This window comes from Sycon ciliatum, chromosome 1 (assembly GCF_964019385.1).
Source record: "Sycon ciliatum chromosome 1, ocSycCili1.1, whole genome shotgun sequence".
Taxonomy (NCBI): domain Eukaryota; kingdom Metazoa; phylum Porifera; class Calcarea; order Leucosolenida; family Sycettidae; genus Sycon; species Sycon ciliatum.
Window position 1 is genome coordinate 5,424,424 of NC_088643.1, and position 19,843 is coordinate 5,444,266.

The 19,843-nt window shown below is 49.0% G+C and overlaps 1 protein-coding gene across 1 annotated transcript in view; it reads right to left on the minus strand.

Annotated features, from left to right (window-relative positions):
• Positions 1-19,843, minus strand: part of LOC135811135 (uncharacterized) — a 30,946-nt gene that overhangs the window by 9,616 nt on the left and 1,487 nt on the right. The window contains exons 2-14 of the mRNA XM_065324383.1: positions 18,674-18,781; positions 17,477-17,577; positions 16,979-17,056; positions 7,663-7,717; positions 7,102-7,286; positions 5,972-6,043; positions 5,358-5,424; positions 4,855-4,968; positions 4,292-4,425; positions 3,553-3,633; positions 3,134-3,194; positions 1,043-1,284; positions 449-523 (exon numbers count right to left, since the gene is read on the minus strand). Of these exons, the coding sequence (XP_065180455.1) occupies positions 449-523; positions 1,043-1,284; positions 3,134-3,194; positions 3,553-3,633; positions 4,292-4,425; positions 4,855-4,968; positions 5,358-5,424; positions 5,972-6,043; positions 7,102-7,286; positions 7,663-7,717; positions 16,979-17,056; positions 17,477-17,577; positions 18,674-18,781 (1,373 nt within the window). The remainder of the gene's footprint in view (positions 1-448; positions 524-1,042; positions 1,285-3,133; positions 3,195-3,552; positions 3,634-4,291; positions 4,426-4,854; positions 4,969-5,357; positions 5,425-5,971; positions 6,044-7,101; positions 7,287-7,662; positions 7,718-16,978; positions 17,057-17,476; positions 17,578-18,673; positions 18,782-19,843) is intronic.

Here is a 19,843-nt window from a genome sequence, read left to right on the forward strand (position 1 = left end):
GAGAGTGAGTGAGCAAGTGTGCGTGAGACTCAGAGAGACAGAGAGCCCAGACACAGTCAGATAGACAGACAAACAGACAGACAGACAGACAGACAGACAGACAGACATACAGACAGACAGACAGACAGACAGACAGATAGACGAACAGACCGACAGACCGACAGACAAACCGACCTAAGACGACCGATATTGGATCATTGTACAGAGACTTTGATACAGAACTGATCAAAAGTGAGGTTACATTTTAGTGATTTTACCCATACTGCTGTCTTCTTCAGACAGACAGAAATACTGACTGACAAACAGGCAAAGGCAGACAGGGCAGACAAACAGAAAGAAGGACGGAGAGAAAGAGATAGATATATAGAACAACAGAAAGATGTCGGACAGGGAAATCTTGAAGAGAGAAAAGAGAAAGAGAATCACAGGACACACTGAGGATACACACCAGACAAATGACGCAGTATGGCACTGGAACGTCATCAAGGTTCAGAGAAGCATAGTAGCGGTGTCCACTGGTATCCTGGAAGCACAAATTCAAATTACAGTGAAGTTCAACAACATTTTAATCAAAGCTAATGCAGCAAAGACGCCAGTTCACAGCCAACCATAGTACTAATAAATGAACTCATAGCTGGCCAGGGTAAATATAAATACTTTAAGACTCCTTAGCGTCGGAATCCACTTGAGACAATTATTCAGGGCACTTTACTTTAGTCTGTTCAGGTATGCAAAAGGCCACGCCAAGACACCGTTGGATATGCATGCTTTCAAGCAGGCAAGTACCTGAAACGAAGAAGGGTGCATAGCAGCGGACGTGTGTATGCAATGGCGGGGAGCTTGCAAGGTGTGTTAAAGCTCATATGTCACACAGCTGTGGGATTGACTGGAAACACTGAATGATCCCTGAAGTTGGCAACCCACATCAGTAAGACATAGTGTACAACCGTAGCTATGACTGATTACATGCCGGGCACTCCGGTAAATGCGCAGAGCCTGAAAGTTGACAAAATGTGTGGCAAGCGTTTCGATGCTATCTTACGTTGAGTCCAACTGTAACAGGGACCTGCACACCGAATCTTCTCCGCTGGTTGCACTGGTATGCCTCTCCTTGAAAGACCAGGAAGAACGGAGGGAGCAGAAGTGGCGAAACTGGAAGTACCCAAGTCATATTGACTTGCAACGATGCTGTGCTGTTCTGCGTCTCGAGCAACTTGACTTTGGCATCGAACTCGTAGTATTCGGTGCTGTTGAAATCTGCCACGTCGCCGGCATCGAGTCGCGCTGCAACAGAGAGAAAGTGAGAGTGTACAGTCGCATGCTGGCCCGGCGCTTTGCTTGTGCAAACCGCACCCTAAGAAGGTTGTCAGGGTTCTCGCCTAAGCGGCATAGCGGGGCGCTGCGCCCTCCTTCACTTTTTGACCGCCCCCTTTCAAGATGAATGCACCACCCTTCAGGGCGTGAGCACCACTTTTTTATATACATGATTATACCATGGTACGGTACGGAGGGCCTGTTTTCAGCCAATCAGCGCTCGTCTAGCCATGGTTATATTGGCCAGTATAAATCCCGCGCGGGATTTATATAGAATATAAATCCCGGTGCACGGTACGTACGCTAGGGCACTGCCACCGTACATGTTCACTGCCTGAAAGGCAGTGAACTTGTACGGCGGCAGTACTCCAGCGCACGGACCATACATAAACAGACACAACGGACACCACATGCGCGTGTACACTCCACACAGAACGGCACACTGACGAGGAACAGTACACAATGGAAAAGAAGAATGACCTGGAATTCGTCTACAGAGTATTCTATTATACTGAATCTGAGGATAAAGAACGTCGAATAACCACGAAGTATCCGAATGGGTCAGCAATGTACATTGTACTTCGAAGAGTTGAAGATCATCAACGGACTGTCTCCTTCGTAAATAAGTTTATAATACCAGTGTACATGTACTTCAACCCGATTGGAAAAGGCTACAGTAGATTGGATTGAAATGTGATACAAAACAGTGTATGCAAATGCATCTACTTGCAAGCAAAACTGATTATAAGATGCCGCATGTGAAAATCAGCACTGTACCATAATTATTGTTACACTTACTCCCAAAGAGTCCAAGCTGTAATCTAACTAGTGACGGTAGTTTGATTCAACGACAAACTCCAGTACCGCAGCAATTCAGTCGACTTCCGCACCGCTCACGACTCAAGACAAGATCATGAAGATGCTACAATATGCACTGGAACTGAAAGGAAATCTTATGCCAAACATCCACGGAGGAATCTCCTTCTGACCTTGCTCGACCATTCTTTCAATTGACAACTGATGACCATCAGAAGATGTTCATGTACTGCATGATGTAGGAGATCTCCAAATAGGTTCGTTGTTCTGGAAATGCGTAGGGGTACCTGGCATAAGTAGGATATGACCCTCGTAGTCGGGTTATACCGTACCCTCATATAAATCCCTCCTGCTATCGCAGTCGGGATTTATATTCAGCCGGTATAACCCTCTGACTCGGGTTATATCCTCTACTAAGTACACACACATCATGTAGTGGCACAGCATAAACTGTCAGCACAAAATGAGGTTAAATCACAAAATTGTGGGTACGATGACCCCCCCCCCTCCCTTTACCTTTGTTCTGGTTATAACCCTGATTGTACACTTACACCTCAGTTATTCGGACACCAAAGGTTTGGACACGTCGGTCTACCGGGCACCCTTCGAGTGAGTTTTAGTGAAAATATAACCTCTTTTGTCACTTTTCATGAAAATATTGACGTCATATGCCACACCTCTGGTCTTTCTCCGAAAAAACGTATGTGTTTCAGAGTTACGGGCATTTCAAAGTTCCGGGCTGTGCCCGGTCCCTTACAGCCCGGATAAACGAGGTATGAGTGTAGGGTATCCTGTTAAGATTTCTACACTCTGCTGACCTCCTTGCAAGGCGGCATCTTCCTTTCTAACACCGGCGACCAGCCATGCCGGAATACTTGCAATTTTTACATTAACCCTGACATGCGCTAACAATAATATGCTACTTCATAGGTAGCACTCACAATAGATCAGACCCCACTACATACGGAGGGATATGGCCAGCCACACCTGCCAATGCGCTTACCATGCGTGGAGAAGCTTGCAATTTCCGACGAGCGTTGAGTGCCGTTGATAACTGCTGCAAGCTGGACAGACCGAAGAAAGCATTCACATGGAAAATAATGTTCAAAAGCAGGATATATTTCTACTTCAGCATACAGGAGGGGAGCAGATGAGATGCAATATCAATGCTACAAATGCAGAGTTGTCTGAGGATTGCTTTAGCTTTGCTATGTCCATGAAACACAGCGTTACAACAATGGCCTAGCCGGTTGTCTCTGTTCTCTTCTGCCTTTGCTGTATTGCTCCATCCTTGTGGTGTTGAGCACTCTAGGCAATCTGGGAACTCTCACTATTGTGCACTATCAATGCTTTTAATAGCTTCCTTGCAGTCAAATTTACACACTGCCCAGAGCAATGATCTGCGGTGTACCGTACGCTTACCTGAAAGCGATAATGGCAGCCGTAGTGAACTGAAGCCTGCCATTCTCCAGGGAAATCCAGCGGAAGTGTCAGCGATGTTCTCTGCGAAGAAAAACAGGCACCGAATGCATCGCGTTGCCAGGATAGAAACTATGCTTGAGACCAAGAAGACAGACTTCATGCATGCTCTGGTTTCGAAACTGGCCTGTGTCCAGTACTACTTCAAAGTAGGCAGTACAATCATGAAGTACAGTCGTGGACATGGAAATCCAGTCGATTGACCGGGGCCAGTGCCCTCAGCACGTGCAGAACAGTGCACCGATGCAACCAGCGCGCTGCAGTGCATAATTTCGTGCATGTGTGTGTACTCGTACTGCTTACCCACGGCTGCATGGCCAGCGCCCTGGGTCCGCTAGACATACGACCGGATTTCCATGTCCACGACAGCACTATTACTACCAAGTGACTAGAAGCTAGAAATGCACACACCCTTATACTGATAGGACATGCAGTGCAGTCAATTTGTCAATCCCCGGGCCGCTACATTGCACACTATCATTGTATAAGGTAAAGTGGAGTGGAGCGTCTTGCGCAGCACAGAGAAGCCAAAGCTTAAACTATGTGTACCTGATTTGCAGCTCATTGGCAATAAAACTTATTACAAAACAAATTTGATTGTCGGGTTTGCCGTAAGACTTTGGCCGTAAGACCGTTCGACACAAGATGCACATCTGACTTCTAGCCGTAGATCATAGCTTACGTCTGAGGATAACTGCAATATCCTGAAACCCGGTAGTCCAGCACAGCGCGTCGTCTCATCTTCATCCGTACCCTCATCGACTGTCATGGCCAGTCTGACTGGCACGCCGTCCTCCAGGCCAGGAAACGAGGGATCTGCAAGCAACCAGTCATCCAAGTGATGTATTTACTCATTCTCCGCCGGACAGCTAGCTGTTTCCACCTTGCTGTGTCTTGTCAGAAGAACTCAGAGTTACTAGTCAAACCAATCGAAATGAAGTGCAATGAACGAAAAGCATCTTTAAACCAGCTCAAAGCATCAACGTCAAAGTGCTCTAACTGCGACATACACACGGCAAGCTTTGAGAAATTTTAAATGATGTATTTATAAATTCGGTACAAGTAGCTATGTCGCCAACAGTGACTTAAAATGCATTCCGGCGACCGGATTTCCATGTCCACGACAGTAGTATGTCAGGCATGGTCCGTTGACCATAGTTTCATGATGCTAGCACGTCTGATTGGTTGACTGGTTAAACATACTGTGTTGGTCTAAGCATCCTAGCATTCAGGTCAAGTGCTCACCATAATGCCACCTCAAGGACACGGTCATCAGCCCACCGTGTGTTGTCGGCACATGGTCACTCACTTCAATGTCCCGGAATGGCGATGGGAGTGACTCGATCACCGGCGCATCCCCTGCACAGCAACCAGTCACAACAGAGATCACTGTTAGAAAGAAAGGATCCGTGGAAAAATCTGTAACTTTGATATCAGAGTCTCTCTCTCTCTCTCTCTCTCTCTCTCTCTCTCTTTCTTTCTCTCTCAAAAACCCCGGAAATGTGAGCGTTCACGTGGCAACGTCATTCAGTTGCACGCTTTCTGTCCGAATGGCGAGCTTATGTTTAAACGAGATGTGTTGCTTGCTCGTGAGATGCAATTCATCTCACACGCAAGCAACACAGCTCCCACACAGGCATGTCATCTTCACTGAGATTTGCTTATTTGTCTTATATGGCCCAGGGCTCAAACTCACAGCCTATATTTTTATCGGCACAGCCCAATACACAGGCACTATAGGCTCTTACCAAAATAGCTGTGAGTTCCAATAGTGACTTTTCCGAAGCTGAGAGGTGCTGCTCCTACCGAATACACCTGCATAGAGCATGTGTGTACACATATGCACACAAATATCCACTTGCACACGCACAAATATGTACACGTGCACACACACAAATATGTACACGTGCACACACGAATACAAATAATATATGCATGTACACACATATCCTTCCTTCCTTCCTTCCTTGTACCATTGCAGTGTCCGGCTATGTGGCCCCCAAAGGGGCAGACTCGGATTTGTGCTGTCCATCAGGGCGCTCGAAGGAAGTGTCTTGTCGCGTACACACATATATGCAACCGCACACACACCACACACACCACACACATGTTCACACATGTGCTTGCACGAGCACGCACGCACGCACACACACACACACACACACACACACACACACACACACACACACACACACACACACACACACACACACACACACGCGCACACACTTGTACTGGCACAAACTGTACTCGGCCCGGCGTAGAGCATCATTTACGACTTGTTTTCTGCATGTTGGCCAGTGTGTCCACACCTTCCTGAATTGCAAACACAATAAAGACTAAGTCCTGAAATTATACATACCCTGAACGTGTAGCTGTATCGTGTATCAGCATTGATGAAGATTGAATGGACACTTGCATTCAACAGCAGTCGCTGCAACAGCACAAATGTAGGAGCGATAACCAACAAAAACACATGCCACTTTTGATGATTTTTTGTGATGTAATCAGCTCCAGATGCATTCAAATTGCAAGGTTAACAATGCCGCGCAACATACGTATACAAACAGTATGGTGCATAACATCATGAAACATGTTGGATTTCTGGCAACAAACAGCGACTGAGGTTGACATGAAGTCTTTGCACACCGTCTGGGGTATTACACTCTATTGACAGGCCCGCCGGAACCAGCATGGTTGGACAAGGCCATCACAGGAACAACTTAGTTGCCACCAACGAATGTTTAAAAAAGATGAGGAGTGCATGTGCCCCGCTGCATCATACATAAAGTATGAAGGACTATGGCATAGCCGGACCAATTGAACACCACTACCGGCGGTCTTGCTTGATACTGGTGATGTTCAGGACAATCTTGTCCGACCATAATGCTAAGGAAGGTCATCATTTGTGTGTTGGTGTGCTAATAGATGATATGCCGAATACCGCGCAACTAGACTTGAGAGGGCATCGCACACAAGTTGCATACAAATTATACTACAATGTGTACATGGTAGGCCCTGAGCTCTGCAAGATTGCAAGTCACAGGTAACCGTACAACTTTGAACGTTGTATGCAACTACTCTGCAATGCCCTCTCAAGTCTAGTTGCACGTTATTTGGCATATCATCTATTACTTGGTGCCTGTCCTCGTTCGATATCCCATGCCTCTGCCATAACTAAGAATTGTCAACTAGGCATTCAGCATGGCCAAACACAATGTGGACAACCATACGCCCATGCATAACATATGCCCATGCCTATCTGTTAAATGAATTCATAAAATTATGAGCTGCATGGCTTGACTGATTACAGTGCAACGGCTTTTGGTGCAGGTCTTTGGTCTAGTGTTTGTCTCTTCGCTGTCCTGTTTAGTTTGTATGGTGGTACAGCGTGACGTCAGGAGTATGCGGCAACCAGACAGACAAACACACACACACACACACACACACACACACACACACAACAAAAAGGACAATATCGACTGTACTCACGCGAGTAGGAGTAACTGATGCAACACCATCTGGCAGTATGGAGCTTGGACGGAAGTATGCCACTTCAAAATGGTGGACGGCCCAGACAGGATCCGCATCTCTCCATTCCAGTCGAAATCCAGTGCCTTCTGTTGCCGCGAGGGTGAGTTGTCTGATCGGCAGTAGCTCTCTTCCGGTCAGCTCCTCTAGACATGTGACACAGGTCACAAAGCACCAACTGATGTTAGTTAGGTCAGATTAGTATTCTCTCGCGCACCCCCCCCCCCCTCCCTCCTCCCTTTCTCTCTCTCTCTCTCTCTCTCTCTCTCTCTCTCTCTCTCTCTCTCTCTCTCTCTCTCTCTCTCTCTTTCTTTCTCCTCCCAGTGGTGTTAAATCACGCCTCCTTTCACCATGCACATGCTAGCTGTTACCTTAAAGAATACCAAAGACTAACGTAGCCAACTGATTTTTTTACACTATACCCAAGAAGAACCTGTCTAGCTGTCGCAGCTGATCTATGTTGCATGAACCGGGCTACTTTGAAGAACAGTAAGTACTGGCATTATGACTCTCAGTTCTCACCAGGTACATCGGTGAAGTGATGCCAGATCTTTCTTGCACCATCGGCCGAGGTGATCTGTCCAACACAGCACACAGAACACAGAGCACAAGCCCATTTGAAGAAGTGAGAAGCACACGATACAGGTATCACGGGACATGGTCATTGCGCACGTAACTGCTATGTCCCCAAACATACATTCTCTAGTTACATTCTTACATGCTCTCATAAATTAACACAGTCTTGCTGGTGGTTATTGTTGTGTATGTAAGTTGTTATATTTCTACTACACGGTTTGCTGTCATAGTATGCATTGCGCATGCTTGGATTTGATTTTTACACAGTCTGATAAGTCCAAGTAAGTTCTAGGTTAGGTGAACAACTCGATAAAAATCAAATCCAAGCATGCGCAATGCATACTATGACAGCAAACCGTGTAGTATAAATATTACAACTTACATACACAACAATAGCCTCCAGCAACAAACCAACCATGATGTCAGTGCAATACACTCCGGCTCAGAGGTCTAGCCAGGATTTTATGCCAGCCGGCCAACGTTCTAGTGAAAATGCATCGTGCTGGGGGCTGCGCCCCCAGACCCCCGCCATCAGTCACATATCCACACAGACACACACACACACACCACTACAAATCTTTCATTGCAGCTTGCATCTCCTTTCGCTTCGTCCAATTATGGACATTTATCAGGCAGTTGTGACAATGGCATTGTGACTATAGGTAAATTAACAAAAATAATTAATATGAATGTTCTGGAATATTCCCAGCTTGTGGTGAATCTTGCATGACCTTTCATTGTACTCAGGTTTCATTTCTTTTATTCTAGTGCATGCTGCTGGCGCCTGATGTATTGACTATTGCTACCGCAGGCCAGTCTCAACCTTTGCATTGTCTGAGATTCAAGTAGCGTATCGTTTGATGCATGTGCTGTCTCCATGCTATCTAGTCGTAATATATTCACTCGTCTTTGCATTTGTGCACAGTCCTGTGGATACTCGCAGGCTGCGGTTGCGCTCTCGCTTTGGTCATTCTAGAATGTATACTTCCATGCCTTTGAAGATTTTTAGTTGTTAGTTTTGAACTGTAGGAAGCAGTTTACAGTTTTGGTTCTTGCAGTTTTATCTCAGAGGAGAAAGTTCTTGGTCTCATACTGTTACGAGTTGCTGTTGTATCTGGTTGAACGCATGCCGGGGCAACAGAGGGCAGCATGAGTAGCCATAGTGGTCCTATTCGAGCCGGATCTCAGAGCCAGATCCAAGAAGTCCTGCGCGACGACGAGCAAGTCCCAGGCGTTGAGTGTAGACGGAGCTCGCGGTCTACCAAAGGGAGACCGCCGAGCAGATACGGGTTTGATAACTGGAGTGACGTTCCGGACAGCGTGAGCTCTGCAGGACATGCGCCCTCGAAAGTTTCAGGAACTGCTGCGTCGCAGGCGTCACTTCGTGCAGAGATGCTTCGTGTAGAACTTGAGGCTGCAAAGCAAATCGCTGAGCTGGAGGAGGAAGCCGAGACACGCAAGTTGGCTCGTGAGACAAGTTTGGTGCAGAAGGAACTGGAGGTTCGAAGAGCCGAGGCTGAATCTGCAGCTGCACTACGATCCGGGTCAGGGAGCAAAGTGTCGTCTCGCAAATCAGAGACTGGAAACGCTGCATCCAGTGGCAGGGCAATATTGACTGCCAAGAGTCTCGCTGAGCACGACAAGTTGGTCGGACCTGGTCGAAAATTCGTATTACCACCGCGTGAGCACTTCAGAACGATGAGTGATGTCGGTGGAGTGAACGGACAACGCGACCACGGCAAGCCAATGAGTTTGCAAGGTACGTTTCGTACTGTGAATGCGCCCACACAACCTGAGGCTGTATTAGGTGTGGCGGAAGACAACCCAGCTCAGTCAAGTACATGTAGTGTCAATGCGTTTGGCGTGCCTGCCCTGGGGCCAGTGGCGCAAGCATTCATGCGCGCGCCCGCTCAAAAGTCTGTGACCAGTACAGTGCTGTCAGTAGTGCCAGCCAAGAAGTCAATGGCCAGTGGTGCGCCTGTGGCTGTAGGACGTACTACAGTGTCCATACAGGCAGCTAGTAATGCAGTGCCTGTACAGGCAGCAATGCGCAGTGCAGCAGTACAATCAAGACTGCCTGGCAGTAACAAGAAGGCAGTATCAATGCTGAATGCAACACCACCATGGCATACACCACAGAAGCATACAGCAGTGGCCAAACAGCAGCAACCAACACCAGTGGCAGTGCAAGAACACTCCAAGCAGGTGCTAAACCCGCAAGCAGAGTCCTTCATGCCCTATCCACCTCAACTGCAGACACTACACCCTGCTAGTTTCAGCTTTCACGTGAAGCCACTGGAGCTACCAAAGTTCTCTGGCAAGACTAGTGACTACGACCGGTGGAAGCAGAACTTTCGCCGCGTTGTTGACGAAGATCCACTAACGACTGAAGCGTACAAACTTGCACAACTGCGTGAGTGTCTCATGCATGGCACGGCCAGCGACCTTGTTGATGGCGTGCTTGACGGTCCAGGAGCTTACCACACCATCCTTAGGGAGCTAGATGCATGGTATGGCGGCGACAATCGCACTGTTGAGCGCCAAGAGAAGGAGATTTTGCAGTGGCCGAAGCTAAAAGAGTCAGACGACAACTTTGCCAAGTTTGTCCTCAGACTCCGGACGATGCTCATGAATATGGAGATGTGTGCAGTAACACCGGGCCGTGAGTTGTACCTATCGGTTACGCAGAAGTTGCCGAAATCGCTGTTGCTTAGGTACATGGAGAAGTATGACGATGCTGACTGTGATATTTACCAGCTAACACAGTGGCTCCTCAGACGCGTCAACACACTACGCCGTGCCGATGAACGACTCCGGTCGACAGAAGTCACTGCCTCAGCACCAGCACCAGCAAGATCATGGTCGAAGCAGAGTGCTACAAAGTCTGAACGAACATTTGTGGCAACTAGCAAGGATGCAGGTACCGACAGAAGCTGCCCCTCGTGTGGCAAGGCGCATCAGCTCCACCGCTGCCCCGATTTCATTAAGATGGAGGTCAGGGACCGATGGAAAGTCATCAAGTCCAAGCCAGATGTCTGCGCCCTATGCTTCGGTCTCAATCATCGCGCAAAGACTTGTACCAGGCAACCCTGTTCAAAGTGCAGCCGCACGCATCATGCCATGCTACACTACAACATCCGACGCTCGGATTCCGCTGCAGACCCATCAAATGCCGCAATCAAGGCCAACGCAGCTTCGGCCAGCAGTGGCGGTCCTGCCAAGATTGCTACAACACATTGCGCAAGTCATCAGCCAGAGATTGACAGTGGCGAGTCATTCATGGTTGTGCCTGTTGTATTCCGACACAATGGTGTGAGCCTCCAAGGTAATGCACTCCTGGACCCAGCATCGTCCACGAGTTATGTCCAGCAGTCCGTGGCAACAGCCCTCAATGTGCGTGGACCCAAGCGGCAGCTCGTCACTTCCGGAGTAGGCGGCAAGCAGACCGCAGCAAGACGTGAGCATGTACAGATCCAAGTGGCGGCTCTGGGCGACAAGACCATGAACAAGCTTGAAGCTTGGGTTCTGCCCACCGTCACCGTGCCATTACCGGCAGTGAACTGGAATCAGCACAAGAGCAGCTGGCCGCATCTCAGTGATATTGACTTCCCATCCATCAAGGGCAGTCAGATCGACGCGCTTATCGGCCTGAATGCCATCGAGCTTCATGCTACTCTAGAAGAACGGCGAGCAGAAACAGCAAGAGCGCCCATTGCTCGACGAACTCCTCTCGGGTGGGTGTGCATTGGTACAGGAGTCGACACCACTCGTGCAATCACAGCTACTACACCAGCTACTGACACAGTGCTAACTGATGGGCTGACCGAGCTAGTAGAGAAGTTCTGGCGAGATGAGTCGGCGGGCACAGATAACCCACTAGAGGAGACGCCTTCACCCGATGACAGAAGAGCCGAGGAGCTCACGAGCCAATCAATCAGCTGCAACGGCAACCGGGTAACTGTCCGAATCCCATGGGTCAATGACAGCGGTAAGCCACGTGTCAGGTCCAACAGAGCTCAGGCTGAGCAGCGGCTCCGCAGTCTACAACGCTCGCTACAGTCACGGCCAGCCGTGAAGCAGCAGTACTCTGACGTTATGCAGAAACACATTGCCAAGGGTTACGTGAGACGCGTGGACCCGGATGAGATAGCCAAAGACGGCAACGACCAGTGGTACCTACCCCATTTCCCGGTAGTACGCTCAGATAAATCCACGTCAAAAGTGAGAATAGTATTTGACGGTGCAGCCCGCTGGGATGGACACTCCATCAACGATGAGATGTTTACAGGTCCTGCACTTCAAAACGACATGACCAGTGTGTTGATCCGATTCTCACTGGAACCAGTTGCGCTTGTTGGTGATGTGTCGGAGATGTTCCTCCAAGTCAAACTGGCGGAACGTGACCAGCGCTATCATCGCTTTCTGTGGTATGATGACAATGGCCAAGTGCAGGTGTATCAGTTCACCCGTGTGCTCTTCGGCGCTAAGGCGTCACCGTATCTGGCAGGACGAGCGGTGAAAGAGGTCATCAAGCACCACGGTGATGAGTACGACTCTGACGTCGTGCAGTGCCTAAGCAAAGACCTCTACGTTGACGACATGCTGTCATCACTACCATCCACACAGCGTGCCATCCAGGCCAGAGAGCAAACGCAGCAGCTACTTGCCAAGGGCGGTTTTCACATGCGAAAATGGCTGTCGAACAAAGCTGAAGTGATGAACACCATACCAGAGGAAGATAGGTCACCTGATGTCGTCCGAGATGTGGACAGTGACACCAGCCTCCCAACTGTCAAGACTCTCGGCGTCAGTTGGAACGCCGAGAAGGATGCCTTCACCTTCCAGCATCAAATGAAGGACATCACGACATTCACCCGACGCTCTGTGTTGCGCGGCCTGGCCTCCATATTCGATCCGCGTGGCCTGATCTCGCCATACGTCATCACGGCTAAGGTACTCCTGCAGGATGCCTGGTTGCTGGGACAGGGATGGGACGACCTGCTGCCAAAGGAACAAGTCGTCAAGTGGCAGGGTTGGTTCCAAGGCCTCCCAGACCTGAGTAACCTGGAGATCAGCCGCTGTTTCAAGGATCCACAACAGCCATCCGAAGACGCCAGTCTTTCCGTGCACTGCTTCTCCGACGCCTCAGATCGGGCGATAGCAGCCGCTGTGTATGTCAGAGCCAGCTACCCAGACGGTACCACCCGAATAACGCTAGCGATGTCGAAAGCGAAGCCGGCACCAGTGAGGCGACAGACGATCCCGCAGCTTGAACTGAGAGCAGCTGTGCTTGGCGTTCGCGTTAGTCATCTCGTCGCTGAATCCATCGGTATCCCAGTGTCAGCTCACACATTTTGGACGGACTCGATGAACGTCTTGGGCTGGGTCCAAAGCCACAGCCGGCGCTACAAAGTGGACATTGGCAACCGAATCTCTGAGCTCCAGACCTCAACGAGAGCACACCAGTGGCGACATGTTCCCGGAAAGAACAACCCTGCAGACAAAGGTACTCGTGGTTTGTCTGCTGCATTACTGTGCCGTGACGCAGTGTGGTGGTCCGGTCCACAGTTTCTTCGCCAGCAGCCAGATGAGTGGCCTCAGATGAAGGAAGTCAGCACATCCTCGCTGCCTGGTCAGCTCAAGACGGCGCTAGTTGCAGTCGTCCCTCCACCCTCCGAGATCCTGGGTCGCTTTAGCACATGGTCGCGACTGGTACGCGTGACAGCATGGTGCAAGCGATTTGTGGCAAACTGTCGGCAGGCAGTCAGTGACAGCAAGTCCACGAAGGGGGATGCCGCATCGGACAGCCAGTCCAGCACGCCAGTGAGAGTGCCAGTACAGCTTGGCGGCACCCGCTCCATCAGTGTTCCAGTTCTCAGCACTGACGAAGTATCAGTAGCAGAGCGGCACTGGATTGCAACTGCCCAGAAGGATTGCCATGGTACAGCATACCATCGTCTACAGTCTAGGCAACCGATGTTGAAATCGGACCCTCTGGCACCTCTCTGTCCCCAGTTCGATAGTGCAACAGAGTCACCCCTGATGACGGTAGGAGGTCGATTGCAAGCTACAAAGAACATGCCAAGTGGCGTACGCCACCCAGTCATCCTACCAGCAAAGCACCGAGTAACCCAGCTGATAATCGAACAGGAAGATCATCGGTGCTTCCATGCAGTTGGGCCACAGCATCTTCTGGCCAATCTGCGACAACGCTACTGGATTGTTCACGGAACATCAACAGTCAAGGCCGTTCGAAGCAACTGCGTCACTTGCCGTAAGAACCGTGCGGAGCCAGCGTCCCAGATGATGGGCCAGATTCCAGACTTCCGAGTTGCAGGCTCGTTGAAACCGTTCAGCCGTACAGGAGTTGATTACGCGGGTCCCTTCCTGACCAAGCAGGGCCGAGGTAAGACGCAGGCTAAGCGGTACCTGTGCCTGTTCACATGCCTTGAGACTCGTGCCTGTCACCTAGAGGTATCCTATGGCCTCTCCACTGAGTCATTCCTGTTAGCATTTGAGAGATTCACAAAGCGCCGTGGTGTCCCGCTTGAAATGGTCAGCGACAACGGGACCAACTTCACTGCCGCGGAGCAAGAACTCCGTGAGGCCGTCCGGGCCATGGACAAGGAGAAGATCGAGAAGCGACTGGTCAGTGATGGCGTGCGATGGCGCTTCAACCCACCTAGAGCACCACATTTCGGCGGCGTATTCGAATCCCTCATCAAGACGGCTAAGCGCGGACTCACAGCAGTACTTGGGAAAGCGGACGTCACAGATGAAGAGTTAGTGACTGCCATGTGCCAGGTTGAGGGCATGATGAACTCGCGCCCGCTGACAGTTGTAAGTGCCGATGCAGCTGATTTGCAGCCTCTAACACCAGCACATTTCCTCGTCGGACGACTCGACCCACCAATGGCTCTGGAAGTGAAAGCAGACGAGCACCCCAGCAGAGACCCACGCAAACGTTGGTTGTATGTTCAGCGGCTTGTAGCAGACGTGTGGAACAGGTGGCGAGATGAGTATGTTCCCTTGTTGAATGTCCGTCGTAAGTGGCAACGTCAAGGTCGCAATGTAGCCGTAGGTGACATCATGCTGTGTCTTACATCAAACACTCCCCGTGGAACATGGCCCATGGGTAGAGTCACAGCAGTGCATCCTGGTGCAGACAAGCTCGTCCGAGTAGTGGATATTAAGATCGGCGACAAGATCTACCGACGGTCTATCCACCATCTAGTACCTATTCTGGACACCGAGTAGTTTGTGCCTTGTGTATCTGAAGTGCTACAGGCAGCCCTGTGACAGTACTCTCTCTCTCTCTCTCTCTCTCTCTCAACCTATGAAGTTTTTCTTTCATCATACAGTACCGTAGTAGTACTCACTCGTCACAGTTTGTTTGCTGACCCTGTGCTCGTGAGTGAAGGGGGATATGTTCTGGAATATTCCCAGCTTGTGGTGAATCTTGCATGACCTTTCATTGTACTCAGGTTTCATTTCTTTTATTCTAGTGCATGCTGCTGGCGCCTGATGTATTGACTATTGCTACCGCAGGCCAGTCTCAACCTTTGCATTGTCTGAGATTCAAGTAGCGTATCGTTTGATGCATGTGCTGTCTCCATGCTATCTAGTCGTAATATATTCACTCGTCTTTGCATTTGTGCACAGTCCTGTGGATACTCGCAGGCTGCGGTTGCGCTCTCGCTTTGGTCATTCTAGAATGTATACTTCCATGCCTTTGAAGATTTTTAGTTGTTAGTTTTGAACTGTAGGAAGCAGTTTACAGTTTTGGTTCTTGCAGTTTTATCTCAGAGGAGAAAGTTCTTGGTCTCATACTGTTACGAGTTGCTGTTGTATCTGGTTGAACGCATGCCGGGGCAACAGAGGGCAGCATGAGTAGCCAATGAAAAAGGAAACAAACACTATTGAAACAGCTACATCAGCATGGATCATGATTGTGTTCACTAAAGCAACGTGGAGGAACTACTTGAAGTGCTACAACTAAAGCAACGCAGTGCCTGAGTGGTCCGCCACAACAACTGGAGTAGTGTACAATGTCGATGGTCATGTGTTCCGAAATGCAGCATGCACAAGACCCAGCCTAGCCACGAATGGCCCAAGATAATAGAGAGGTTGCGCACAACGAAAATTCGTAGCGCCGTAACGAATATTTTTAACGAAAAAAGCTAACGAATATTCGTCAACCGTGAGGTTGCGCACAACGCGTGAACCTTTTCGTAGTGGGTCGACGCGGCGGCCGCGCGGGTACGAAGAGTCAAGACAAGGAGTTGTAAAATATCAATATTTTAGTACTCCAGGTGACGAAAAATATTTTCGTAGATCTGCTCTGTTTCGGTCACGTTTGGACGGATCTTCGGAGCAACTTTCGTTACTCGAACCCGGACGGTCGAAATCTAACGAATTTTCGTTGTGCGCAACCTCTCTAATGACAGTCCAGAGTCTGTAGCTGTCACTTGTCAGTGTCGCAGCCGTGTACCCACCGGAAGCAGCGAACCATGACCCGACCTAGCACCTGTTACATTTTAGTTTTTACTGGCACTCTGCGCACCAACGACGTACATGTACTCAAGTGCATACTCAAGTGCATTTCAGGGTGAGTGAAGAGCTAGCACTGAGCCTGAGTTACAGTGAGTAGCCTCTGCTACGTAGATCTACTGACTCAAGTGCTAGTGCAGTGCACTTACGGATCTACGCAAGTACAGTGCACTGTAGTGCAGTGCCAGTACAGTGGAAGTAGTTTTCGCTGCTGCCGTGCCGGTCGTTCTGTTTCCACGATTATTCGGACATTGTAGTGGCAGAAACTGGACCTATTTTCGACATCTGACAGTGGTCGACTCTTACCTTGGCGGAGGATAGTGGCTTGGTGACATGATTGAAAGAAAAATGATCCCCGAACACAGCATGCTACAAATACTTGTACTTGTAGAAATTGAAAATTTCTCTGAATCTCAATTGTTTGCCAGCCGGCCAAAATAACCCTTGGAGCTGTCTCAGCCGGCAGGTCGCCCTCCCAGCCGGCATTCTGCCGGCTGAGCCGGCTTTGGCTAGGCCTCTGCGGCTAAGTGCGTGATCTTCAGTCTATGTTAGTCATTCCATGAAGCCGTACTCTTGCAACATGCCACAACACCCACATCCTATAGCAGTTAGCATGGACTCAACCACCATCTTCTAGTCATGCACACCGTAACCCGGGAAACCACCGTGGCGACTGTCTGGAATTGCTCGCGTGTGAATTTTGCAACCTTACCGTCACCGTGTAGTTACAGTTCAGGAAGAAAGTGATGTTGGCTACAACATCGCTAGGAATGCCGATCTCCGTCACGTTCTAAGAATGGAACATAACCGTATGTGCGCGCACGCGCAAACACACACACACACACACACACACACACACACACACACACACACACACGCATGCATATGTCTTGCATAGGTCTGATTCGTGTTGTGTGCTTCGGTTATTACACACACATGTATAGGTAGGTGCAAGTTTGCTTTTCCGATTAGTTCGGTGTACATTGAGAGTACAATGCACTGGAAATTAGAACCGTAAAATATGAAATTCAACAATGATAACATGCGAACTCTGATTCCATGAAGGCACATATGTACATATACATATACAAGCATAGATGTGGTTGGGCACAAAGTCATCGAGCTGCAAAATATCAAAATTTAGCATCCCTTGCCAGCTAGCAATAACCTACAAATAGAAGCAGTGCAGAGAACATTGATAATGACATACCGGACCAACAGAGCCCCGGATTGCAGGATTTCCGAATGGCAGACACCGCTGGTGCTGCGCAGGGTCTGTGCTCTCCACTACGACGTCAAGCTCCAGCGATTCTGTGTAAGAGGGTGCACGATCAATCCAGATATCTGTGCTTTAACGCAGGCTTCAAGGAGTCCAAGAAAGCATGCATAGCTATCGTGTAGTGTATATTGTTTGTTGTCGCATTGTCTCTCTCCATACTGTCTCTCTCCATACTGTCTCTCTCCATACTGTCTCTCTCCATACTGTCTCTCTCCATACTGTCTCTCTCCATACTGTCTCTCTCCATACTGTCTCTCTCACTTTCATCTGTATCATACTTAGTACAGTAACTTAGTGTATGCGCATGCTGCATGTAAATAAAATCGGTCCTTGTCTTGTCCCACAATGAACTCCTGTGTGGCTTGCAGGCCCGGCACACCATGGTGGTAGCTGTGGTGTCCACGCCTGTATGATTAGGATGTAACCCTCTCCGCCCAACACAACACTCGTTTACATTGTGGATATTCATTGCTGTAGAGAAGACACTTTTGCATGTAATGACAATGCTGTTCGATGCCAAACCTTCACAACTTGCAGGCTTCTGCGACGTCAACTTGTTTACGTCTGGAGAGCTGTGGCAGTGATGCATTGCTTGTTCACATGGTATTCTCATTTGAATAAATTCACTACTCGGGGAATGGAACCGGACACGGTCGTTTGAATTTCAATATTGCCTTTCAATCCCTGGAAGTTGGGTGAGTTTTGGCCATACTCCCCTATGAATATGGCCTATATGTAAACTTGTGGCATTATTATTTTTCCAATCAGGAAGATGATGTCACTGCAGTCATATCTCCTGACGCTGGCTCACTTCCGATAGGGGAATTCCCCTATAATCCCGGAACTACACTGTACAATGAAGCCTGCCTAGACAACCGACCACTCAGCAAGGGACCTTCAGAACGTGTACCAGGTGGTCTCCTTATCCAGGGTCATTCGACTGCAAATAGCATCCCTTGGTCCTAGCTCCAGTGGTCTTCTAGGACAGGGATCGCCTTATGAATATGCAAGTGGTCGCCTTGACAGGCTTTACTGTATCCATGGAGACTTGTTCTCCTTTAAGAGAACGAAACACTGCAGCTACACCGTTGGATAGTTCTCTTAACTAATGCAACATGCTAGACTCACCATTGAAGATGTTCTCGTCGATCTGCACCGAGAATCGAGGTGAGGGTATGCGGATATTGTCCACTGCCAGGTCGCGCAAGCATGTTGGATCGTCAGGTCCACCGCAGCCTTCAGAACATAACATATTGTGCAGAAATACACACCACACCAATGCACGCAAGTGAAGACGTGTGCACATGCATGGAAGGACACACACATGCACACACACACACACACACACACGCACACACACACACACGCACGTACACACGCGCATGCACACACACACACACACACACACACACACACACACACACACACACAAACACACACACACACACACACACACACACGCTCGCACACACACACACACACACACACACACACGCTCGCACACACACACTGTTGCGGGATGCTGTGGTAGCTAAATATTGGCAACAGCGACATGCATTTCGGTTGCTCCACATATTCATAGTAATTATAAGTTCACATTTTCTAATCTCCCACTGGCTTTCCAAGTCAGCAGTTTAACGGGTTTCCCATGTGCTCAGGCAGGAATTTGCTTATCAGTAAAGTTGGCAAGGTGGGATATGAGGTGTGCGCTATAACTCAGTGCTATACATGATACGTACTACAGTCGTACCTCTTTAATCCAGCACTTTATAAACCAGCACCCTCTATAAGCCAGCACAATTTTCAGTAGCCAAAATGTCCTCAGCATGCACCTTGGAGCAGTATGTCAGATTTGTTAATCCAGCCCCCTCCCCCTAATCCAGCACAATTCCTGTGGCACAAATGGTGCCGAATTATATGGCTAACGCCCCCTCCTTTGCATTGGCTTCTGCCATTGGACGGTGAAATAAAATAAAATAAAATAAATAAAATATAGGGACCACTGTAGTACATGTCTGCTGTGGTGATCTAGATCAGGGACTGTAACATAGTAATGCTCCCTGATCTATGCATGTAGGCTGTGACCTGTTCACAGGAGTTTTGCTCACAATTCCGGGGCAATCACTGCTTGATTGCCGATCCCAGATTCACCCTCCAGCAAGGAAAAGCATATAAAAGCACTTGCATCTGAGTTTCGGGTGATACCCAGAAAAGCAACACTAGTGCCAGACACAGTCCAAACAAATATGTACACACGCAAACTCACTGCTAAACACGTAAAGTAACACGAGAAGCAGG